The sequence below is a fragment of the Rana temporaria genome, chromosome 9 (assembly GCF_905171775.1).
Source record: "Rana temporaria chromosome 9, aRanTem1.1, whole genome shotgun sequence".
NCBI lineage: Eukaryota > Metazoa > Chordata > Amphibia > Anura > Ranidae > Rana > Rana temporaria.
The window spans coordinates 34,381,524-34,407,763 of NC_053497.1; the positions used below are offsets into that span (position 1 = coordinate 34,381,524).

The following is a 26,240-nucleotide window of genomic DNA, read 5'->3' on the forward strand; positions in this document are numbered from 1 at the left end:
TTGAATGACACCCCAAATCAAAGAGTTTAGAAGCTACTTTGGGACGACATGCATCCAGCGATTTCAGCACGTTTTATTGTGAGACAATCGCTGCAGAACCGCACTGCGATTTGAGGAGTCATTCAAATGAATGGCATCTCCAATGCGAGTCCCGTGTTTTGTCATTCACACCTCGCCGCGGGCAGATCCAGGGCAAATCTGACTGATTCAAAATGCTGTTGTGTGAATCCAGCCTAAAGACACACACCCTGTCAGAAATATTGTCCGGTTAACAAAGCAAAATAGAAAAAAAAAAAACACAGCAGACTTTGGTCCGTGTGCATGTCGGTCTGTCAGACAGACGAACTTCCAATGGTTAGTACGGCTCCGACATTAGGCAGTATACTACAGGAGAGTGACAATTATTAAAAACTTGCTAAGAAATTTACTTTTTTTAAAGCAGAGGCCCTAGAGAATAAAAATAAATAAAAATCAGTGGGTTTTGCAATTTAAGTCACGCTGTATTTGCGCAGCGGGGTTTCAAATGCAATTTTTGGGGAAACTAGACACTTTTTAAAATTTTAATGCAAAAAAAAAAAAAATACATAACCCAATTTATTTTGTAAAATATAAAAGACGATGTCATGCCGAGTAAATGGATAGCAAACATGTCATGCTTTAAAATTGTGTGCGCCTGCACAAACTACGTGAATTTTACTATCCATAGACGCTTTAAATTACTTTACAGGTTACCACTTTAGATTTACAGAGGAGGTCTAGTGCTAGAATTACCGCTCATGATGTGACTTTCGTGGCGATACCTCACATGTGTGAAACGATCGTCGTTTGTGTATGTGCGAGACAAACACACGCGTTTACCTTTGCGCGCTAGCATGAAGGCACTTTACTCTTTAATTTTTTTTTTTTACACTGTTGCTTTACATTTTTTTTCCCCCATCACGTTTATTGCTGTCACAAGGAACGTAAAAAATTCTTGTGACAGGTACTCTTTATAGCCGAACGTCCTCTCCCGCTGCTTGCAATAGCAACCAAGAGGCTAGTTAGTCACTCAGTTTGCCATTAAAAAAAAAAAAAGGCGGGGGGTATCTGGGGTCAGGGATCTGCAGGCATCACCCCGCTACAACCACCTGAAGTCTAATGATGTACCAGGTAATTAAAGTAATATGGCCACTTTACTGGCAGCTTGGTCCCTTTAACATGGCCTGCACCCAATTCACGACTGCTTGTCAGTTTCAGTACCAGTTCCGTAATGTAGATTCAGGTAGTTCTTACTACAACCACTTTTAGAATCCAATGCTATGGCTGCAGAGGTTTCTAAAATTAGTGCCAGTTTGCTTATCTAAATGAGAGGAACCGAGTTGGCATACAGAGACAAGCCAGTGCTTAGAGATAGGCATTTGTTTTCGCAAGAGGTCATGAATTGCCGGCGACTGCCAGCTTCCTAGCAACAGATGATTTATCCCCAGTCCCATTGAGATGCCAGCCAGTATCCCTACCCCTTTGTTTACTTTCAGGCATGGAATCTCTGGGCCAGCAGCTGGATTAAGGCTGGTGATGAGCCATCCGTTGCTAGGACAACTTGAGGACGCCTACATCATTTAAGTGTTTAATAGGGCTGTTACTGATTAAAATGTTTGTGATTGATTACCGTATTTATCGGGGTATTGGGCGCTCCGGCTTATAGCGCGCACCCCTAAAGTGGACCCGCATTCCTGTAAAAAAAAAAAAAAAAGAGAAGATTTTAGTACTTACAGTTTTGGTGTCTTGCGCGGTGTCCATCGGCGGCCTCGTCGGGTCCGGCGTCCGTCTGCGGATTCGGTGGTGTCCTCCTCGTCGGGTCCGGCGTCCTTCTGCGGTGTCCTCCCCGCGCCGAGTTTGAACTACTGCGCCGGCATATACCGAGCGCAGTACACTTGTGTATAGTCGGGCAGGCTCGGCTCCTCTCGCGGTCACGTCCTGTACGTCCAGGACGTGACTGAGAGGAGCCGAGCCTGCCCGACTATACACGAGTGTACTGCGCTCGGTATATGCCGGCACAGTAGTTCAAACTCGGCGCGGGTATCGGCGTATATCGCGCACCCACGATTTTGCCCTGAATTTCAGGGCAAAAAAAGTGCACGGCATACGCCGATAAATACGGTAATCAATTTTTTTTTTTATCGATTAATCGACCAAAGGCAGCGCTCTATAGGAATAGCATTGAAACTTTTATAGTCTTCAAGTAGGTAACAAAATAAATATTGCACTGGAGATAAAATGGATGTAGCTACATAAACTGTAAAAATGGTGTGAGTAATACCAAACGGTAGAAAAAGCAGTCAAGTATTTTTTGTCTAATAATTTTATGTAATAAAAATTAATTTTTATTTTAACATGTATGTCACTCCTTACCAAGTACCGAGATAGTCCACTAATCTTGGGGGGAGGGAATGCTATAGGATCAGCACTAGCCACTGTCCCTTGTCCCCACCCCTTTTGTATGTAGCCAAGTATGATACTGGTATAAAAATGTGTAGAACGATACCACTGCTGAATCCAGATGAGGAGGGGTTAACATCAGTCTGTCGGCATGTAGATGTCCCGTGAAGGAAACTATCACAACTCCCAGTGGATGGTTGTAGAATCCCAGGTTGATAGAGGGAAGTGCAACAGCCCTTGCGTGTGGCAGATAGTGAGGTCCCGCCAGCATGCAGATATGAACGCACAGCAAAGGAGCCCTTCAGATGGACACGGCAAGCCCCGCCGGTGTCCGTAACATCACCGGATCGCCAACGGAACTCCCTGAAGACCCAGAAGCCGTCGGAAAGGCGAGAACCGATCAAAATAATTTTGATCGATCAAAAAAATTAACAATTAAATCAAGGAATAGTTAATTTCCACAGCCCTATTATTTAAGTATGTACTACGGTCTCCTAGTTCATTTTTTAGGTCCCTTTCACATCAGAGCACTGGGAAACGCATGGCGTATTGATATAAAAATAGTATTGTAAAATGTAAAACCCCACAAGATGCAATTTAGGGAATTATTACATGCAGATCACCCCCCCCCCCCCACTTTTTTTCCCCTTTACCTGCAAATGTGAAATTGTGAACATGTTACTGAATGCATTAAAAAGTTTATTGCGTTTTCAATTCATTGCATTTGACTATAATGAAACGTGCGTTTCAAAAGAAGCGTGCTAATGAAGAAGCAAGCAAGACTTTTCAAAAACAAACCACGCTGTTCTGTCAAGGGCTTCAGAGATTGTAACGGAAACCCCTGCTGGATTAGGGCGCTGTGTAAAGGAGTACTAATGCACAGCTCCAGGCAAACATCAGGGCTTTTCAAAAAAAATTATTATCCAGTATTGGGGCAATCACCTTGGTGAACACCCTTGGTGCCGATGCCAGGCCAAAGGGGAGAACCACAAATAAATAGTGGTCTTCCCCGACCGTAAAGCGCAGAAGTCTCTGATGCTTTGTGCATATGGGGACATATAAATAGTCATCCCTGATGTCCAAGGATGCCAGAAAGTCCCCCGGCTGGAGGGCAGTGACGACAGAGCGAATCGATTCCATCCGGAATCTTGTACCTTCATGAAGCAAATGAAGGCCCTGAGGCCCAGAATTGGGCGAATGCCCTCTTTCTTTGGTACTATGAACAGATTGGAGTGAAATCCCTGAAACCGATCCTGTACTGGGACAGGAATAACCACCCCGCATTTCAGCAGGTCTTGAACTGCCCCAAAAGGGTTTCCTGACGAGTCGGTTGTAGATGGCGGTTGGAGGGGAAAAAAAACTGTTTGGTGGGCAAGATAGAAGTTCTATCTTGTGCTCTAAAGACACTACTTTGCAAACCCACCGGTCGGGGACCAGAGATGTCCAACGTGTCACGAAATCGCGAAGACGTCCCCCCAACTGAGAGATGGGTGGGGGCAAACCTTCATGCGGACGTAGCTTTGTCTGCAGGTTTGTTGAGTTTGCGAAACCAGGGACGTCTCAGTCTCTGAGCAGGCGCTTTATCGGCCTGTGGTCTTTTACCCGCCGTACTGGGCGGACAAAAAAAAACGGTTGTGTGCGGTAAAGAAGGGCCCTTTCCTATGGCGTGGCTCCTTCCCCCTTTTTGGACTGTGGGAGCAGTGTGCTCTACCTCCTGTAGCATCTTTAATTATGTCATCCAGGGGATTTCCAAAAAGTCTGTCGCCCTTAAAAAGAAAGTCCATCAGGGCTTTCTTGGAAGATTGGTTGGCGGACCAAATCTTAACTAAAGTAGACGGCGCAACGCCACCGCCTGACCAGAAGCTCTGGCCAGCAGAGGAATAGTGACCAAGGCTAATTCACAAATGATTTTTAGGCCTTGTACTAGTAGGTCAGCTAGGGCTACCTCGTTCGAGGAAGCCTGATGCTTGTAACCCATAGAGTAGCATCTTTGCCCCTTCCGTGCGAGACACCAGGGCCCCAATTATGGTTGGGCATACAGTCAACACACTACCGTGTACAGGTTGCGGGTGATCGCCTCAGCCTTCTGGTCCGCAGAGTCTTTGAAGGCGGAGCCCCCTCCATTGGTATGGTGGAGCTTGTTTAATCTGGGCACAGGAGGGTCCACTATCGGGGGCGAGAACCATCTTTTCAAGAAACTCTTAAAGAGGGTTTCTGGTCCGCATCCTGAGATACCTCAGGGCCAGGGTTACGAGTGCTAGCTGGACCGGGCAACGCATCTGAGTTGCCCCCAGCAGATGGCGGAAGGAGGGTGCGCTTTCTAGCCCCTATTTTCCCACGCGCTGCTTCCACCTTGGCTACGAAAGCATCTAGGATTGCCGCCTAGCGTCCGAGAAATCGGGTGCAGGGGCATCAATTGCCAGCTCAGGTGTCTCAGGGAAAAAAGCGTCTGCTTCTGACGCCATGCTGTACACACACCTGACACAGGGACCCCCAAACAAGCAACCCACCACTCCTGGCTGCAGCACAGACGAGGGGAATAGGAAGTGGCAGATTAGGACGTCGTTTTGACGTCGGTTGCGCTCTGCTATGGTATGGAGACGGATGGGGGCCATCTTGCCCTTACTCGTATCCATGGCAAGCAGCGTGAAGGACCCAATCGCCTCTGCCACTACCAACAGCTCCGGTAAACTGCAGAGGGCGCGGGATAGCGGCGGGAAGGGGGCCCCTCTCCCGCCACCAATAACGGTGATCTTGTGGCAAATCCACCGCACAAACCACCATTATCGTAAACAGGACCGGCCACTGAAAAGATGGATATCATTTGTGGCAGCAGCTTCTGCCATTACCGAGATATCCATCTTTAACCAGTTAAGGGCCGGCTCACGTACATATACGTCATCACTTTAAAGATGAATATCTCGGTAACGGCAGCAGCTGCTGCCACAACCGAGATATCCATCTTTTCCGTGGCCGGTTCTGTAAACAATAATGGTGGTCTCCGCGGCGGATTCGCCGCAAGATCACCATTATTGGCGGCGGGAGAGGGGCCCCCCCGCCACTTACTGGAGCCGTCGGCAGCGATCGGGTTATTCATGCTGCTTGCCATGGATACGAGTGATGGCAAGATGGCCCCCACCCGTCTCCATAGCATAACAGGGCGGAAACTACGTCAAAACGTCACTTCCGCACATACGTCTTAAAGGCACATTTTTTTGTTGTAACCTTTTCTTCTTCTATTGCATTTTAGTGTAAATATGAGATCCGAGGTCTTTTTGACCCCAGATCTCATATTTAAGAGGACCTGTTATGCAAAAGGGATGTTTACATTCCTTGTAATAGGAATAAAAGCGACCCATTTTTTTCTTTTAAACAGTGTAAAAAATAAATAAAATCAATTAAAAAAAAAAAAAAAATTTTTTAAAACGCCCCGCCCCGACGAGCTTGTGCGCAGAAGCACACGTGAGTAGCGCCCGCATATGAAAAAAGGTGTCTTCAAACGTTAGAGCAATCGTTAAGAGCGAGAGCAATAATTCTAGCCCTAGACCTCCTCTGTAACTCAAAAGATGCAACCTGTAGAATTTTTTTTAAACGTCGCCAAAGGAGATTAAGGGTAAAAGTTTGACGCCATTCCACGAGCGGGCGCAATTTTGAAGCGTGACATGTTAGGTATCATTTTACTTGGCGTAACATTATCTTTCACAATATAAAAAAAAATTGTCTGGAACCGTCTCAACACATCAGTTTGCGCTGGAACTTCGACGATAGCTGGAACCAGCACGGCAGATCACCGGCATGCCGGCAATGTTAACTGTTTTTGTAACTATCAAATTGAAGGGTTTACTTCCACTTTAACTAAATTGTACACCGCACTTCCTTTTTTTAATATTAGCATTCGATTAATCGAAACAATAATCGGGCCAACTAATCGTCAGTTGCAGCCCTAATAGAAATTTAGCTAGCGGGGCAGATAGGATCAAAACGATAAACATCAGAATGAAAACTAAAGACACTCGGCTGCAGCCGGCGTCTCCGGCCAGTGTAATCCCAAAGACCTTGTGTGACAGGAGAGCACCTATCTTTATAAGCAAGTTATTTTTAGGCAGATTGCTGCTGCTACTGCAGATGCTGACAGGAGCCGTCACTTACTGTTTACTACTGTTAACAGGCGGGAGAGGAAGTGACATGGCCCCTCCGGAGAGTACAGAAGAGAAGGTGGCAGCAGATAACATCACCATGCATGTTGCAATTAGTAAAGCACAAGCCTCCAGAGAGGAACAAGCAAGACACAGGCCTTTCATCACTAATAATGGATGCCATCATCACACATGAGCGCTCAGGAGCTCCGCTGACCACATTCACGATAGGAAATGTATTCCAGAGAGGTCCCGTCCTCTCAATCTGTCCCATAAAGCGCTTTTAGTTTCCACAATGCAAACGTGGAAAGATTCCGTTTGCATTTTACCCTCCCCCATGCACAACACTACAGAGGGGGGTGTAAAGATAGGGCCATACACAAAGAGGATAATCCTCTTAATCCATCCCTTTCTTTCTAGGAAGCTCATTAGTGTCAGACACAGGGGACTCCGCCATTGTCTGCAGATAGACAAATAAAATCTAAACACAAAAAACAACCATTTCTGTGATCAACAGAACAATTATGGTTTCTCCATGATTTTCCTGAACAACTGCTAGCGCAAATCGCCCATAAAATAATGTGGTGGTCCCTCCCTAAATCAAATGTTTTTTGAAGTTAGGGCTCTTTCACACGGGTGGCCCGTTCAGGTCCGGCTGCCAGTTTTTTAGGCAGACCTGAATGTGCGCTCCGTGCTCCTCTATGGAGCCGCGGATGTCAGCGGTGACATACCCGCTGACATCCGACTCGCTCCGATCCGCCAAAGTGTGACGGAGGAAAAACCTACTTCTCCATCCGTCTGGCGGATCGGATGAACACGGACAGACGGTCCTTGTTCATCCGATCCCCCCATAGGGGAGAGCGGAGAAAAGACTGGGCGGTCCCTGCACAGTGTGCGGGGACCGCCCTGTCATCCATCATCTCAGCGGGGATCAACGGAGCGATCCCGGCTGAGCAAGCGGGGGTTCACGGGGCGGATCATTACTTTGTGTGACCAAGCCCACAACAGTAAAATTAGTCTGTAAATTTGTAAAACGGCTTGTTAAACTCACTGTGGAACCTAAGGGGTTAATCCTCTGCATTCTGTAAAAAGGCTGTCTGATCCTCCTCTTCTTCCAAGGGTTTTGCAGCCTCATAGGACAGAGGAGAATGAATACTCCTACAAGCTTTAACCAGACATTGATAGTGCTATACACTGCTGATGAGAAAAGGATTAGGCCCATTTCACACGTGCGCACACATTCAGATCCGCCTGCCAGATTTTTTTCAGGCGGACCCGACATCCGATCCACTCTGAAAAAGTCTGACGGATGCAAACCCTATTTTTCATCCGGCTGGCGGATCGGATGAAAACGGACAGACGGTCCGTTTTCATTCAATCCCCCCAATAGAGGAAAGCGGAGATCTGACCGGTCCGTTTCTGCACAGTGTGCAGAGACGGACTAGTCATCGGCCGGCTCAACAGGGATCAACGGCACGATCCCCGCTGAGCAAATGAGGTCAAAAAATTGATCTGCATGTGTGAAAGGGGCCTTATATTTTTATAAAGTTTATATTTACTAAAATAAAGCTAGGTTCACACTACTGTGAATTCAAAATCGCGGTAAAATCACAGGTTTACCGCGATTTCGCGGCTGCGGTTTTGCCACGATTTCGGCCGCGATTTAAGAGACATCTGTGCAGGGTTCAATGTAAAACGCGGCCCGAAATCGCAAAAAGTAGTACAGGAACTACTTTTTGAAATCGGTGCAGATGCGGTGTCGCACCGATTAGGACGGTGCCATTGCCGACAAATGCCGCCGATTTGAGATGCGATTTGACATGTGAAATCGTACCCAGTGTGAACCTGGGCTAAACTGCATTTCAATGCTTTGTGGGTACAGTCCTCCTTCACTTACCTCATCCTTTGATTTTGCTTTTAAATGTCCTTATTTCTTCTGAGAAATCCTCACTTCCTGTTCTTCTGTCTGTAACTCCACACAGTAATGCAAGGCTTTCTCCCTGGTGTGGAGTGTCGTGCTCACCCCCTCCCTTGGACTACAGGAGAGTCAGGACGCTCTCTACGTTGCAGATAGAGAAAGGAGCCGTGTGTTAGTGGGCGTCCTGACTCTCCTGTAGTCCAAGGGAGGGGGCGAGCACGACACTCCACACCAGGGAGAAAGCCTTGCATTACTGTGTGGAGTTACAGACAGAAGAACAGTAAGTGAGGATTTCTCAGAAGAAATAAGGACATTTAAAAGCAAAATCAAACGATGAGGTAAGTGAAGGAGGACTGCACCAAGGTAAAGGAAGCTATTAAAAAGTGGTTGTAAACCCACTTTTTTCAATTTTACCTACAGGTAAGCCTATAACAAGGCTTACCTGTAGGTATAAAGAATATCTCCTAAACCTGTACGGTTTAGGAGATATTCCCCTCGCAATGCGCCGCTGATTGCAGCGGCGCATGCGCAGGGGGAATCCTCGGCTGAAGGGCCGGCCCCGCCGACCCATGCCAGAAAAGAAATCTCCAGCGCGCATGCGTTGTCATCGCCGCTCCAGCCAATCACAGCACTGGAGCGGCGATACACGGAAGACACGCTGGAGCAAGATAACATCTCGCTTGGCGTGGACTAGGCAAGTGTTCTTCACCTCGTTCTGAGGTAAGTATTTCATAATCAGCTAGTATGCGGTGCATACTAGCTGATTATGCCTTTTGCCTTGCAGGTTTGAAAAAAAAAAAAAAAAAAATGTTTATGTGGTTTACAACCGCTTTAACCTCTTCCATACCGGGCAGTTATACACCCATCCATACCGGGCCTATTCTGGCACTTCTCTCCTACATGTACAAATCATAATTTTTTTGCTAGAAAATTACGCAGAACCCCCAAACATTATATATGTTTTTTTTAGCAGACACCCTAGGGAATAAAACGACGGTCATTGAAACCTTTTATCTTGCACGGTATTTGCGCAATAATTTTTCAAACGCCTTTTTTTGGGAAAAAAATTGTTTCATGAATTAAAAAAATTTAAAAACAGTAAAGTTAGCCCAATTTTTTTGTAAAATATGAAATATGATGTTACACCGAGTAAATAGATACCTAACATGTCACGCTTTAAAATTGCGCACACTCATGGAATGGCGCCAAACTTCGGTACTTAAAAATCTCCATAGGCAACGATTTGAAATTTTTTACAGGTTACCAGTTTAGATTTACAGAGGAGATCTAGTGCTAGAATTGTTGCTGGCACTCTAACGCACGCGGCGATACCTCACATATGTGGTTTAAACGGCGTTTACATATGTCGGCGGGACTTGCGTGTGCGTTCGCTTCTGCGCGCAAGCTACCGGGGACAGGGGCGTTAAAAAAATAAATTTTTATTTCTTTTTTTTTTTATATATATTTATTTCTTTTTTACACTTTTTTTTTAAATTTTTTTTTTTTTTTATCACTTTTATTCCTATTACAAGGAATGTAAACATCCCTTGTAATAGGAATGTGTGTGACAGGTACTCTTTATGGAGAGATGCGGGGTCAGTAAGACCCCACATCTCTCCTCCAGGCTGGAAAGCATGAAATCGGTGAAAAAAAATTCACCGATCTCATGCTTGTGGTTGCTTAGCAGCCGCAATCGCGGCTTTGTTTACTTACGGGACCCGGGCGTGACGTCATCACATCGCGCCCGGGTCCTCCGACGGTCATAGAGATGACTGGTGACCATCTGGTCACCAGTCATCTCTATGCTTCCTGCGAGCGCCGGACGATTCGTTCTCCGGGCCCCCGATGGCACGGGAGAGCCCGGAGAAGCACCGGATGGCGGCGGGAGGGGGGGGATGTCCCCTCCCGCCGCCTGTAAGAACGATCTAGCGGCGGAACCGCCGCTATGATCGTTCTTACGTTGTGCAGAATCGCCGGCAGTTTAGAAGGATATCTGAATGATGCCTCTTAGCTGCAGGCATCATTCAGATATCCACCCGGAAAGCCCAGGACGTCATATGACGTCCACTCTGAACGGCAGAAGTTCTTTGTGGACGTCATTTTACTATGGGCCGGTAGGGAAGTGGTTAAAGGAAAAAAAAAGGGGATTTTTGATAACAGCTTACCTGTAAAATCCTTTTCTTGTAGTACATCACGGGACACAGAGCAGCATAGCCATTACATATGGGTTATATAGTGCACCTTCAGGTGATGGACACTGGCACTCTCCGACAGGAAGTTCCCTCCCTATATAACCCCCACCCATAGTGGGAGTACCTCAGTTTTGTAGCAAGCAATATGCATCCCAAAATTCCCCAAAAGAGGGGTGGGAGCTCTGTGTCCCGTGATGTACTACAAGAAAAGGATTTTACAGGTAAGCTGTTATCAAAAATCCCCTTTTCTTTATCGTACATCACGGGACACAGAGCAGCATAGCCATTACATATGGGATGTCCCCAAGCAATGCAAATGAGGGGAGGGAAAACAACCATGCACAGAAAAACACAGCGGGTGCCATAGGACCAGAGGATCTTATACTGCGGCCTGCAGAACCGCCTGCCCGAAGGCTGAATCAGCGTTCCTCCTAACGTCCATTTGATAAAATTTAGCAAACGTATGAACCGACGACCAGGTCGCTGCCTTGCAGACTTGGGCCATGGAGACCTGGTGATACGCTGCCCAAGAGGCGCTCACGGCTCTTGTGGAATGAGCCTTGATCGACAAAGGCGGGCTCTTACCTTTTAGGCCGTAGGCCTGTACCATCACTTGTCTAATCCACTTGGAAATGGTGGCTTTAGACGCTGCCTGACCTTTTTTAGGTCCTTCCGGCAGAATAAATAAGACTTCAGTCTTGCGAATCTGGGCTGTGGCTTTTAGATAAATCTTAACAGCCCTAACCACATCTAAGGAATGCAGGAGTCTCTCCTTCTTAGAAGAAGGTTTAGGAAAAAAGGACGGAAGAATTAAGTCCTGATTCAAATGAAAGCTAGATACCACCTTCGGTAGGAAGGACGGATGTGGCCGAAGAACGACCCTGTCCTTATGTACAATCAAGTAAGGTGCCTTGCATGACAAGGCTGCCAGTTCTGATACCCTTCTGGCGGAAGCCATAGCAACCAAAAAAACTAGTTTCCTAGTCAACAAGACCAGCGGGATTTCAGACAGTGGTTCAAAGGGCTGGCTTTGCAAAGCCGACAGAACCAAGTTTAGATCCCAAGGATATAGGGGCGCTTTAATCGGAGGGTTAATCCGAATGACCCCCTGCAAAAAAGATTTCATTAAGGAGTGAGAGGCCAAAGGTCTCTGAAAGAAAATGCATAGGGCCGAGACCTGTCCTTTGACTGTGCTAATAGCCAGCCCCTTTTCTACTCCTAATTGTAGGAATTCCAAGATTCTCCCAATGACATACTTGCGGGGATGCCATCTCTTAGCCTCGCACCATGTAATGTAAGCCTTCCACACCCTATAGTATATAAGCCTAGAGACTGGCTTTCTTGCATTAATCAGGGTGGGAATGACCCGGCCAGAGAGGCCCCTGTTTCTAAGAATTAGGGATTCAGCCGCCAGGCCGTCAAATTTAGGGCCTGTAAGGCAGGATGGAAGAACGGTCCTTGTGAGAGGAGGTCCGGCCTTAACGGGAGGACCCAAGGTTCTTCCACTGCCATCCTTATTATTAAGGAGTACCAAGGCCTCCGGGGCCACGCGGGGGCTACTAGAATCGTTGGTTTGTGCTCCACCTGAATTCTGAGAAGAAGACGGGGTAGCATCCGTAACGGAGGGAAGGCGTAGATCAGTGCAAACTGATGCCAAGGACATACCAGGGCGTCCGTCCCGTAGGCCAATGGATCCCTTGTCCGTGACACGAACTTGGTCAACTTCGTATTGAATCTGGAGGCCATTATGTCCACCTCCGGGACTCCCCATCTTTGCCAGATGGCCTGAAATACCTCGGGATGGAGGGACCATTCTCCCGGAGACATCTGATGGCGGCTGAGGAAATCCGCCTGCCAATTGTCCACCCCGGGGATAAACACTGCTGAAATGCAGGGAACATGGGACTCTGCCCAAGCAAAGATCCGGTCCACCTCCTTCTGGGCTGCTTGACTCCTGGTGCCGCCCTGGTGGTTTATGTAGGCCACAGCCGTGGCGTTGTCGGACTGTATCCTCACAGGGGAATCCTGTAATACATCTGTCCATGCAACTAGAGCCAACCGGATTGCTCGTATCTCCAGAACATTTATCGACAGGATCGATTCTGCTCTTGACCACTTCCCTTGCTGGGTCAATCCGTCCAGGACTGCGCCCCACCCCAAAAGACTCGCGTCTGTAGTCACAATCCTCCATGAAACTGGACAGAACGACCTTCCCTTCAAAAGGTTTTGTGGGACCAGCCACCAGCACAGACTCTGACGGGCTGCCTGGGACAGGGATATGGGAAGATCCAGGGCCTGGATTCTCTTGTCCCAAGCTGCGAGAATTGCTTTCTGCAATTTTCGGGAGTGGATCTGGGCGTAGGGCACTGCCTCGAAGGTGGCCACTAGCTTGCCCAAGAGGCGCATACACAGGCGAACTGTTGGCCTTGCGCTGCTTAGAACCACCTGGATCAATTCCTTTATAGAATCCACCTTGGACTGGGGAAGAAAGACCTTCTGCTGCATAGTATCTAGAATTAACCCAAGATACTCCAACCTTCTTGTGGGCTGCAAGGCCGACTTGTCCTGATTTAGAACCCAACCCAGGGATTCTAGATAATTTACCACCAAGCAAACTGCCTGTTTTAGGCTGGCTACTGAAAGATCGACGACTAGTAGATCGTCTAGATAAGCCATAACCAGGATCCCCTGGGATCTTAGGTTGGCCAACACCGGGGCCAAAATTTTGGTGAAGACCCGGGGAGCCGTGGCTAGCCCGAAGGGCAAGGCCGTGAACTGAAAATGCCGATGGCCTAAGGCAAACCGGAGGTACCTGAAATGGCCGGGGTAGATTGGCACGTGCAGGTATGCATCCTTGATGTCGATGGATGCGAGAAATTCTTTTCCCTGTAGGGCGGCCATCACTGAACGAATGGACTCCATACGGAAGGAGCGAACCCTTAAATAACGGTTCAGGGTTTTTAGATCCAATATTGGTCTTACATCGCCGTTGGGCTTTGGGACTATAAATAGATTTGAATAAAATCCTTGTCCGCGCTCCTGAGATGGTACTTCCATAATCACTTGTTGATCTAAGAGGCGATCTAGGGCTGCTAGAAGCGAGACCCTTTTCTTTGGATCGCTTGGGAGCCTGGACTCCTGGAAGTGAGGAGGGGGAAACCCCAAAAACTCCAGCTTGTACCCCTGAGCCACTGAGGACAGAACCCATTCGTCGGAGATTCTGGCCTCCCAAAGCTCCGAGAAAAAGCGGAGTCTTCCCCCCACCCGAGAGAGTGGGGGCGTCCCTTCACAGATTCGCTTTAGGGGCAGCTTTAACTGGTTTGCGAAACCACGGTTTTTTGATACCTGAAGCTTGCCCTTGCGGTCTGTTTGCGGGTGAACGGCCAGCAGGCCGTCGATACTGCCTGGAGGGTGAGGGACCTGGACCTGGAGAGTTTGGGCGCTTAAAGGTTGGCCCTCGAAACCTCTTTTTAACAGGCAAGAGAGTGCTCTTGCCACTGGAAATCTTCTGGATATACTTATCCAGATCATCTCCAAACAACCTCTCCCCCTGGAACGAAAACCCAGTTAAGAGTTTCTTACAGGGAGTCTCTGCCGACCAATTTTTTAGCCATAAAAGTCTTCTCATGTGAACCAGAAATAAGGATAACCGAGAAGCTTGCTGGATGGAATCCTTAATGGCATCTACGGCAAAGCATAATGCCCTAGGCAGATCAGCCAAGTCCTGTGCCTGTTGTGCCGGAAGGTCTCTTAGAACCTGTTTGGCCTGGTCCTTCAATGCCTGGCAAACTCCAATGGCGGCTACCGCTGGTTGCACTACAGCCCCTGCGGTGGCAAAGGAAGATTTTAGCAGAGTTTCAAGCCTTTTATCGACAGGATCCTTAAACATGTGAATGTTGTCTACCGGACACGTCAAGGACTTATTGACACATGAAATGGCTGCGTCCACAGTAGGGACAGTCCATTTTTTAGAAAAACCTTCTTCTAAAGGATATAAAACTGAAAACCTCTTAGGAGGAAGAAAAATCCTATCTGGTTTGGCCCAATCCTGAAAGATTAGGTCCCTCAGTAAGGGATGGACCGGAAAAACCGCACTGGATTGGGGAGCTTTTAAGGAACCAAGGGAGGATACGGTAGCCTGAGGTTCAGGCAGGGGTAATTTAAATGCCGTCCGTACCATGTCCGCTAGGGACTGGATCCATAGTCTCTCTGCCTGAGAGGCTGAGAACGGTTCCTCTATTGTGGATTCCTCCGAACCCTGTTCCAGGGGGTCATCCCCCTGCTCCGCCAAGAAATCAATTTCTTCTTGGGAAAGGACCTCCTCATCTGGAGAGTCAACCCTAGGGGAAGGGGACCTAGTCCGTTTCTTCCCGGGAAATGATGCGGTTAATAAAGCAGTCATCCTTCGCTCAAATCCACCTAAGGTGGCGGCTAACATCTCCTCCGTAACGAAGGAGGGAGTTGGTTGGGTAGGGCCAGCCGTAGCACCTAGCAACCCCAATGGCTCAACTGGGCTAACGACCTCTGGTCTGTCCGGGGAGGAAGGCACTGCAGAGGCCTGGCCAAGATCCTCCGAACCCGATGGGGAACCCTTCTGCTTTTTTGTAGCTTCAGCATTTTTGGTGCTTCCCGCGCCCTTAGGAGCCATCTATACAAACCCAAGGTACTCCGCTAAACACAACTGACTGTTTTAATCAGCAGAGACAAAAAAACACCTCTTGAAAAAGTGTCAAAAAATTAATAGGTTAGGGTGCTGTTAAATTATTAAACTTCCCATAACCTAATAAAGATGGACAATACAATGCCCCAAGGGCTTGTAACTCACACTAAATGAGCTAAGTAAAGCCACCTTTTATGCTGATCTGGGATAGAGCCGTGGGTAGCAAGGCTCAGACTGCTGCAAGTACACCGGCCTTTTAAACAAGAAACGAGCCGCAGGCTCTTATAGAAAAAGTGTACTTCACCAAATCACCACCGGGTGTCACTCTCCCTTCGCAAGGTACTGCTCTCACGCAGATAACATGCCGCTGCTCCGTGTCCCACGGCGACCCAGATCGACTGCCAGCCTAATATAGGCTCTCAGAGCAGGAAGAGGGACCGCCCCGAAAACTCCGCCTCCTCACGCAGCGTCGCCGCGTCTATTTACACCATGCGCGCGCGCGCGCCCGTTCCGGACGCTGCTGGAGGAGCAGAGACACACGTGGAGCTGCAGGGGAGTGAGACGCCCGAACAGGCTTATGGGGGAAGCCATGTAGCTGCGCGGATGGTAAGACCTCCATGCTACACAAGTGACCCCCCCTAGCGCAATAGCAGCTCTTTTTGTAAACCTTATGGTCATGCAGCCGTCTACCAGAACCAGCCAGGGGAAGCATTAATGGGTACATAGAAACCATCCTGTCATTCAGACTTTGTGGAATGAGGCGCCCATGCACAGAGGCATAAAGCGGGCTAAACCCAGAGTCCCCTGTGGGGGCCTGCTGACAAACCAAGTTCCGCAGGCCCCCTCTTACCTTCTCCACGCCGCAGGGTATTGCCAATGCAAGAGGCCCAATCTTCCCCCTAAAATGTGGGTAACGTCATAGACCTTCAGGTACCGGGGTCCAGATTTAGGAACACCACACTCCTGGACCTATATAGCACTGCTGGCAACAGGAATTACTTGGTTGCAGGAAACCAGTCCTGGAACCCAGAGTCCAGCTCTCGCAAAGGAGAAGCATTATAGGCAAAACCCCCTCCAGGACCTGGGGGCCCGGGTACCGTCCACTTTGGCTATGAAGCACCTTGGACGGATCCGGTCAGCTTGCCCTGGTCCAGAGGACAACTATAGGCAGAGCTCTTCAATGTGCACCAACACCTAAGACACTGGCGAAAAAACTGAGGTACTCCCACTATGGGTGGGGGTTATATAGGGAGGGAACTTCCTGTCGGAGAGTGCCAGTGTCCATCACCTGAAGGTGCACTATATAACCCATATGTAATGGCTATGCTGCTCTGTGTCCCGTGATGTACGATAAAGAAAAAATTGTACCTTTACAACCCCTTTAAGTAACACTTTAACACCTATTCGTTGTCAGATCATGCCTGCAAGTTCAAAATCCATTTACGGTCATTATAGCAGACCTTCCATGCAAAACAGAAGAAGGTATTTTTTGCAATTCCTTCTGCCCAGTTTCCCCCATAACCCCCCCCTAACAAAGCCTGTAAAGGAAAACTAACTTACCTCTGCCCAGAGTGCTCAAAGCCCTGCAAGAATCAACGTAAGCCCAAAAAAAAGCAATCTCACAGGATTTTGAGTGCCCAGCTACTTCAGGAGACAGCTGTGGGACGCCCTGTCATCACCCATGCCTCCCAGAAGCATCAAAGACAGAGACCGAGAGTTTTGTTCCTCCCATGGGTGACATGTTTGTTTACGAATGGAATTTTAATGCCATTTGCGTTGGGAGGATATTGAGCTTGCAAAACAGGAGACCTTCTGAATAGCTGCTGTCACTGGCTGTTTTTTTGATTGCCCGATTCCTGTGAATCCCATGTATGGCCAGCACAAGGGCTCCCCACTTTTTGGCCAAGCCACACCAACCGTCGCACACATCTGCCTACCTGATAAAATGTATCCTTACTGGCCACTGATGTATTTTAGGCCTCTTTCAGATGAGCAGACTCCACCAGCGGATCAAATTGCTCAGTGGGGGGGATCTCTCCATGGATCAAGGAAAATTACAGGGCCTGCATCAGTGGAGCGGACATGGACCCAGCCCGCTCTCCTCTATGGGCGGACGGATGAAAAACTGACCACCTGTCCGATTCCTCCGACTGTCATCTGATCTGCCAGATGGATGGGGAACGGATCCCGTCTGTTTTTTAGCGGACCGGATTGGATGTCAGCGAGCGGCTTCTGCTGCTTCATAGAGGGCAATGGATGGTCCGCCTGAAAACCTGTCATTCTGACACGATCGGATCCTGTTCAGTGCCCCCACAGCAAGCAGTTCGCTATAGGGACACCCGAGTCACCGCTCCCTGGGTCCATTCAGATACGGAGCCCCGACCTGGCCCGCCCCTCTCTCTCCTGATTGGCTAGCTGACACTGACAGCAGCCTGTGGCGCTGCTGCTGTGTCTCAGCCAATCAGAAGGGAGAATCTCAGACGGCTGAGAGGCTCATGGACATCGCTGGACAGAAAGGGACCTCAGGTAAGTATTAGGGAGGCTGCTGCACACAAAAGGCTCTTTATCTTAATGCATAGAATGTGTTAAGAAAAAAAAAAAAAACTTTAATTAAAAAAAAAAAAACACACACACCTAGTGAAACTAGGATCAGATGGGCACAGGGAAGTGGTTTCTGAGAAGTAAAAAGGTAAAAGCCTGAACTGACAGAGCTGACCATACACTGATTGCATTTCAGCGGGTTCTGATAAAGTGGCCAAAAGGGTGTTTTGTGGGTGGCCCTACTGACCCCTTTCTACAACACCACCTCTCGCCAACATCCTTCAACTGCAAGCAAAAAAATAAATAATAAAAAAAGGAGCCAGGCATATGATTATCAGCTGAACAGCTGCCTCCAATCAAATTCAGCCACCAGAACAGAATGGCCGTAGTGGGAGATTTGTCCATCCACGCTGTATAGTGTGGCTGGAGGGATCGGTTAATAATCTGCAGGCTAAAAGAAAAAAAATAAGTGTATTGGCAGCCCAAGGCATGACTTGCCTTTTAGGAGATTAAAATGGGTGATAGAAAATCTATGACTTGCTTGTTCAGGACAAATCAACAAGTTTGTTTTACCAGCAGCCTCTACAGGAGATTGTTTGCCTTCCCTTTGCCGGTGGTCCCCCCCAGAAGCAACAGAATATACCCAGATATGTGGAACATGTGACGAACTTCCCATCCTCCCTCTGGAGCTGGTGCTTGGCAATGGGCTTCTCCGGCACCACGTGGCAGGGAGAGAATCCGCCGCTGTGTGACTGGTGACTTGGAGCTTACACAAGGAATAACTCTTTACTCCCAGGGTTTGAACAGAGTGGTGTGGGAAACCTGGTGGGGCCGGCATTAAAGTAAATCTCTTGCTTTGTCCTGAATAAGCACTTTAAAAGGAATAAGCGAGTGCAGGACATCTATAAATCAGTGAGCGTGCGTGCCCAATACACAGAGGGGGAGGGGGATATGGTCACTCCATCTGACTGTAAACAATCAGACCGCCACATGCATGGCCTGTTTTACACGTAACCACCAATCCAATTCTCTCTCTCAATCCATGATAGACTTAAAATGAAAAAGGAAGCATTGGTTGCTAGGAGCAATACGATTGATTCAGACCCCCCTAACAGGAGGCCCTATGCTACAATGCAGTTGTCGCCCTGTACGGCGGTGGGAGGAATTCAGGGGCCTCCAGAGTAAGGTGGTGTGTTTTTTATTAGGATTGCGCTTATGGCATTTTAGGAATGTGGAGAGGTCAGCCAGGGTTATAGAAAATCACAGGATGCCCTGGAGCACAGACTATAGAGGGCGATCTTCTATTCAATGGCTGCTGACAAAGACCACGGCCACCGCACACACGACTCCTGCTTCTGACAACTTAGATATGCAATTACATTTTATTTTAAAGCTGCAATTTATTCTTCCAAATGTAAAATGGACGATTCTTTCAGAGCACACATTGCTATTGCAGCACCTGTTAGTCACTGAAATGCCCTTAGTAATGGAGAAAAGCAGGCTACCCTCAGAAATTCGATTTTTCTGCAAAATTCAACAAGGTTGATGAGAAAATGCCATTGTTTGCTTACTGAAAAAAAAAAAATCAGCTAGACATTTGCTGGTCTTGGACCTCATTCACATGGGCGTACTTAAAGCGGGGGTTCACCCAAAAAAAAAAAAAAAAAATTAAATTGCATCTAGCAGATCCAGCATACTAAGGACAATACATTTCGGCAGTTTTTTTTTCTCTGTACATACCTTTATATCCTGATGTTGTCCAGGGCTTCCGGGTTCCGATGACTGCGGGACTGGGCGTTCCTATCCTCCCGTTTGATGATTGAAGTCTTGTGAAACAGGTGACCTGTCGCACAACACGCATCACCAGACGTCGGGAAAGAGCCGAGCTGCGAGTCGGCACTATATGGCGCCTGCGCAGTCAGCTCTACACGGCCGACTCTTAGCTCGGATATTTCCGGAAATCTAGTGACGCGCGTTGTGCGACAGGTCACCTGTTTCACAAGACGTCAATCATCGAACGGGAGGATAGGAACGCCCAGTCCCGCAGTCATCGGAAACCCTGAGGCTGGGATAGGAACGCCCAGTCCCGGAGTCGTCAGAACGCGGAAGCACAGGACAAAATCCGGATATAAAAGGTAAGTACAGAGCAAAAAAAAAAAAAACCTGCCAAAATGAATTGCCTTAACTATTGTACTTTTAATGTAAAAAAAAAAAAAAAAATCGTATTTAGGGTAAACCTCCACTTTAAAGTGGTTTTAAAGGCAAATGACTTTTTTTACCTTAAAAGCGGTTCTTCAGTCAGCTCTGCAAAAATTGAGTCAGTCAGCAGCTACAAAAACGTCCCACTTTTAGGTGGTGCTCCGCTTTAAAGTGGATGTAAACCAAATTTTTTTTTTTTGATGTCACAATGTAGAGTATAAGATTTCCTATCATCTGTGCCCAGTCTTGCCACACAGAGTTAATCCAGCTCTGAGCAATCCTCTTTTATTGTTCAGTGAAAATTAACAGACTTCCAGATAAAACCCTGTCTAAATAAAAAGTCCTTTCCTCTCTCTTTACTTTGAGTGACAGGTTATTTACATATCTAGCTTGGACATGTTTATCATATGTTAGGTTAATCATAATATGAGGTGATCCCACAGTTCATTGAATATTACCAGGATGTGTTATGTGGGGGAGGGGTGGATTTCTCACTTGTTATACTGTGGATCACCTCATATTATGATAAACATAACATATGATAAACATGTCCAAGCTAGATATGTAAATAACATGTCACTCAAAGCAAGGAGAGAGGAAAGGACTTTTTATTTAGACAGGGTTTTATCTGGAAGTCTATTCATTTTCACTGAACAATAAAAGAGGATTGCTCAGAGCTGGATTAACTCTGTGTGGCAAGACTGGGCACAGATGATAGGAAATCTTATACTCTACATTGTGACATAAAAAAAAAAAAATTATATTTTTGGGTTTACAGCCACTTTAATGCATTCTCTTCATTAAGATAAAAAAAATTGCTGTTTTTTAGAACGTCCAGTGTGCATGAGGCCTACATGTCATGATGAAACAATATATAATGTTGCAACGTAACAAACTAAATGTTACATAACATTCCACAATCCTTATCTAATTGTCATGCGTGCAAATAGAAGTCTCTTCTTTAGAAGAGAGGGAAGAAAAAAAAAAAAAAAAAAGAACATTTCTTTTAGAAATTGAACAGGGTCTGCCTTTCAGAAGCACATTCAAGGCAGATATAGAAATACTAATGGCATCCGACACTCCCAGGTGAAGGGGGGTGTAGTGTCAAAGTAACACGATGTGGCAAGACGCTTATGTCTTGCCAAGCTTGGGTATATTGACAAACACAGATGACCAGCCACAAGCATTAGGAACGCATGCCAAGGCGTTTATCCCAAAACCAGTGTGCACAGGTCCCAATATGTATTATATACCCCCCTCCTGCCCAGGTGAAATTTCAGCTTCCGGCACTGCGTCGCTTTAACTGAGAATTGCACAGTCGTGCGACGTGGCTCCCAAACAAAATTGCTGTCCTTTTTCCCCACAAATAGAGCTTTCTTTTGGTGGTATTTGATCACCTCTGTGGTTTTTATTTTTTGAGCTATAAAAAAAACAAACACAATAAGCTACTGGTTTGCGCAAAAGTTATAGCGCCTACAAAATAGGGGACAGAATTATTTAAATTTGTTTTACTAGTAATGGCGGCGATCTGCGATTTTTATTGGGACTGCAACATTATGGCGGACACATCGGAAAATGTTGACATCATTCACATTTATACTGCGATCAGTGCTATAAATATGCACTAATTACTGTATAAATGTGACTGGCAGGGAAGGGGTTAACACTAGGGGGCGAGGAAGGGGTTAAATGTGTACCCTGCATAGTGTTTCTAACTGTGGGGGAAGGGGGGTGACTGGGGGAGGTGACCGATCTGTGTCCCTATGTACAAGGCACACAGCATCGGTCTCCTCTCTCCCTGACAGGACGTGGATCTGTGTGTTTACCGAATGTACCGAAACATAATGTCCCAGAGGTGTTCTTTTGGATTTAGGGCAGGTGAGCGTGGGGGCCATTCAATAGTATCAATTTCTTCATCCTCCAGGAACTGGCTGCATGCTCTCGCCACATGAGGCCGGGCATTGTCGTGCACCAGGAGGAACCCGGGACCCACTGCACCAGCGTAGGGTCCGACAATGGATCCAAGGATTTCATCCCGATACCTAATGGCAGTCTGGGTGCCATTGTGTAGCCTGTAGAGGTCTGTGCGTTCCTCCATGGATATGCCTCCCCAGACCATCACTGACCCACCACCAAACCAGTCATGCTGAACAATGTTACAGGCAGCATAAAGTTCTCCGCGGCTTCTCCAGACCCTTTCACGTCTGTCACATACACTCAGGGTGAACCTGCTCTCATCTGTGAAAAGCATGGGGCACTAGAGGCGGACCTGCCAATTCTGGTGTTCAATGGAAAATGCCAAGAGCTCCACAGTGTCCGGCAGTGAGCACACTAGAGGATGTCGGGCCCTCAGGCCACCCCCATGAAGTCTGTTTCTGATTGGTCAGAGACATTCACACCAGTGGCCTGCTGGAGGTCATTTTGTAGGGCTCTGGCAGTGCTCATCCTGTTCCTCCTTGCACAAAGGAGCAGATACTGGTCCTGCTGATGGGTTAAGGACCTTCTACGGCTCTGTCCAGCTCTCCTAGAGTAACTGCCTGTCTCCTGGAATCTCCTCCATGCTCCTGAGACTGTGCTGGGAGACACGGCAAACCTTCTGGCAATGACACGTATTGATGTGCCATCCTGGAAGAGTCGGACTGCCTGTGCAACCTTTATAGGGTCCAAGTATCGCCTCGTGCTACCAGAAGTGACACTGACCCTAGCCAAATGCAAAACTAGTGAAAAACAGTCAGAAAAGATGAGTAGGGAAAAGAAAAAGTCAGACACCTCCACCTGAAAAACCATTCCTGTTTTGGAGGTCGTCTCATTGTTGCCCATCTAGTGTGCCTGTTAATTTCAAATTAACAGCAAAGCAGCCGAAACGAATTAAGAACCCCCTCTGTATACACCCCTCCCCCTCTGCTAACTAAAGCGGAGTTCTAACCACAATTAGCATTTTTTAAATTAAATGTATGTCCTTTCATCCTGCGTTTTTATAATATAAATCCGGTCATTTATTTTACAATCCGCCGCCGATCCGCATAGATATTCAAAAAAGATAGTATATAAAACTATGTCTTCACCGTTGTCATTTTGCTTGTGGGCATTGTGAAACCTACAAGCACTTACTTCCTGGAAGTCTTGGATGGGGAGTGATAATTGGACAACGCACTGCATCCTGGGAAATGATGACACACATTTCCCAGAAGCATTAGAGGGAGATGATGTCCGAATCCTAGGTGGTTTTAAAGGCAGATTTTGTGGGACCGCATAGCAACAGGCATTTTCAGACGAATATATATATATATATATATATATATATATATATATATATTTTTTTGGGTGTAAGCTACAGTTTAAAGCAAAATATTTTTTTTGATGGAACCTCCACTTTACCTGACCAGATCAATATACCAGGAGTTCTGATTCAAACGTGTTCCTTTAATTTTTTTGAGCAGTGTATAAAGAACCCTTCCTATACCGAAAGAAAGATTATCTTTTTTAGGCAAATCTGTTGCGATGACCAGAAAACACTTCAGAGCAATGAGATTAAAACAAGACCTCTTGATTTATACCTTTATACAGTGCAAAATGTAACCTGTATGGAAGATGTGGACCTAAAGCAGAATGCCACCCTAAACCCAACTAGTCTTAAAAAAAAGAAAAAAAAACACCTATACTGACTAAACAGTGTATAAATATGTATATACTTGCCTATTTTCAGCCAGGTCACATGATCCAGCTCCCCTGTGTCAGCTGCAGGGGAGAGGAGGGAGCTCTGACAACGGTTGAGACACGGGAGCCTGTGTGCGACGTCACCACTACTGGAATACGCAGCCATTGTCGAAAGCTCTCTCCCTCTTCCCTGCAGCCGTCTGACACAGGGATCCTGTAACTAGACTGGGTTGAAAACATGTAAATTATATACAACTTTTTCACACAGTGTGTTAGGAGGGGGAGAGTGAACATTTTTAGGACTAGTTAGGTTTAGGCTGGAATTCTACGCTTGGCATTGGATTTTGCGTCTTATTTTTTCAAGAACAGATCTTATAGTCTGTGTTCATCCTTAGATCATGTTGCATTTGCCACTTACCTCTTTTTTGCAGCCAGCCTTCCTTTACCACCATTACTTCATTCATGGTGATGGAAAGACCGAGGCCTCAGTGTAATCAATTTGCTCTCCAAAAAAGTGGATTAAGACTGTTTGGCGGTTCTGGAAAAAAGAAAGATAAAAGTGGTTAGCCAACAAAAGGCATCTACAACATTGATCATCACTGCCTCAAGAAGCTATCTTTTGAATATAATATAGCATATAACTTACACACTATGAACAAATGGCATGAGATCTTCAAAAGAGAATTCAAGAAACACAACACTATAACACAAGACTGTGTGGTGTGCAACACATGCTTTCCATACACTTATATAGTGTTATATCTGTGCAGATTTATAACAATCAGTAGGAAGGAAATTTCATAATCCGCAATGCCTCAATAGGGTCTCTTCTGTCATAAATACCCGGCCTGTCAGCACACTCCAAAAATTGGCTTTAGCCCTGGTTCACACTGGTGACATGTCAAATCGGCGGCATTTGCTGGCATTGGCACCGTCCTAATCAGTGCGGCGCTGCACCGATTTCAAAGACATTTCTGTACTACTTTTTGCGATTTCAGCCTGCGATTTACATTGACATCTGTGCAGAAACTGCACAATGTCTCTGTAATCGCGGCCAAAATCGGGACTGACAAGCGGGAGTGAAGCCTCACTCCCTCAGCCCAGCGTGAACCTGGCCTTACTTCCACTTTAAAGGGCTTGTAAAGGCAGAAGGTTTTTTTATCTTAATTCATTAAATGGGTTGTAAAGGTTTTTTTTTTCCCCCTAAATAGGTTCCTTTAAACTAGTGCATTGTTGGTTCACTTACCGTTTCCTTCCATTTCCCTCCTGAATAATTTTTTTCCCTTTGTCTGAATTTCTCACTTCCTGTTACTCCTCAGTAAGCTGTTCTGGCTGACTAACCCCCATGGATGATGGGGGCAAGCTTACTGAGGAGAAACAGGAAGTGAGAAATCCAGACAAAGAAAAAAAAAATCGAAGGAAAAGGTAAGTGAACCATCAATGCACTAGCTTAAAGGGGTTGTAAAGGTAAATGTTTTTTCACCTTAATGCATCCTATGCATTAAGGTGAAAAAACATCCGACGGTACCGGCTCCCCCTCCCCCCCCCCCCGAACCCCCGTTTTACTTACCTCACCCCTCGAATGTCCCGCGAGCGTCGCCGTGATCCTCTTCGGTTCCCAGCCTGGTCGTTGATTGGCTAGGCTGGACGGATTGATAGCAGCGCAGGCATTGGCTGGCGCTGCTGTCAATCACATCCGATGACGCGGCGCGCCAGGGGGCAAGGCCGAGTGATACAGTCGGCGGCTATGCCCGTCGTTGTATCACGGGAGCGCACCTGCAAAAGCTTTCCACCATGCAAGCTTGCTCGCATGAAGGTGGAAAGCTCTTGCGAGGAGGAGCCGAGACAGCCGCCGAGGGACCCCAGAAGACAGGGTTCGGGGACACTCTGTGCAAAACGAGCTGCACAGTGGAGGTAAGTATAACATGTTTGTTATTTTACAAAACATTTTTTTTTACTTTAGTGTTCCTTTAAAGGAACCAATTTAGAAATTAAAAAAAAAACCTTCACAACCCCTTTAACATAAAAAGCCTTCTGTGTGCAGCCCTAATACTTACCCGAGGTCCCTCGATGTCCACAAGTGTCTCAGCCATCCGAGATTCTCCCTCCCTGATTGGCTGAGACACCACAGCAGCACCGTTGGCTAGCTGACTTTGACAGCAACAGCCAATCAGGAGAGAGAGCGCGAGAGAGCGCGGACAGGGCCCTGTGTCTGAATGAATACACAGAGCTGTGACTTCGCTCGGGTGCCCCCATAGCAAGCTGCTTGCTGTGGGGGCACTGAACATGAGGGAGGCGCCAGGAGCACAGAAGATGGACCCGAGAGGAGGATCCAAGCTGCTCTGTGCAAATCCACTGCATAGCAGAGGCAAGTATAACAGGTTTGTAATTTTTATATTAAACAAAAAGACGACTTTACAATCACTTTGAGTTAAGTAATTGTTGCAAATGATGGGGTCTTGTGTACTTAGGGCTGCATTGTTGTTTTTTTTACTCCTTGCTCTGAATGAACAAGTGGG

General features: G+C 47.0%; 1 protein-coding gene across 1 annotated transcript in view; it reads right to left on the reverse strand.

The window, feature by feature from the left end:
• AKT2 (AKT serine/threonine kinase 2) overlaps positions 1 to 26,240 on the reverse strand; it is an 82,388-nt gene that overhangs the window by 31,011 nt on the left and 25,137 nt on the right. Inside the window, exon 2 of the mRNA XM_040323144.1 lies at positions 24,140 to 24,259. Coding sequence (XP_040179078.1) covers positions 24,140 to 24,185 — 46 coding nt within the window. The 5' untranslated portion in view covers positions 24,186 to 24,259. The remainder of the gene's footprint in view (positions 1 to 24,139; positions 24,260 to 26,240) is intronic.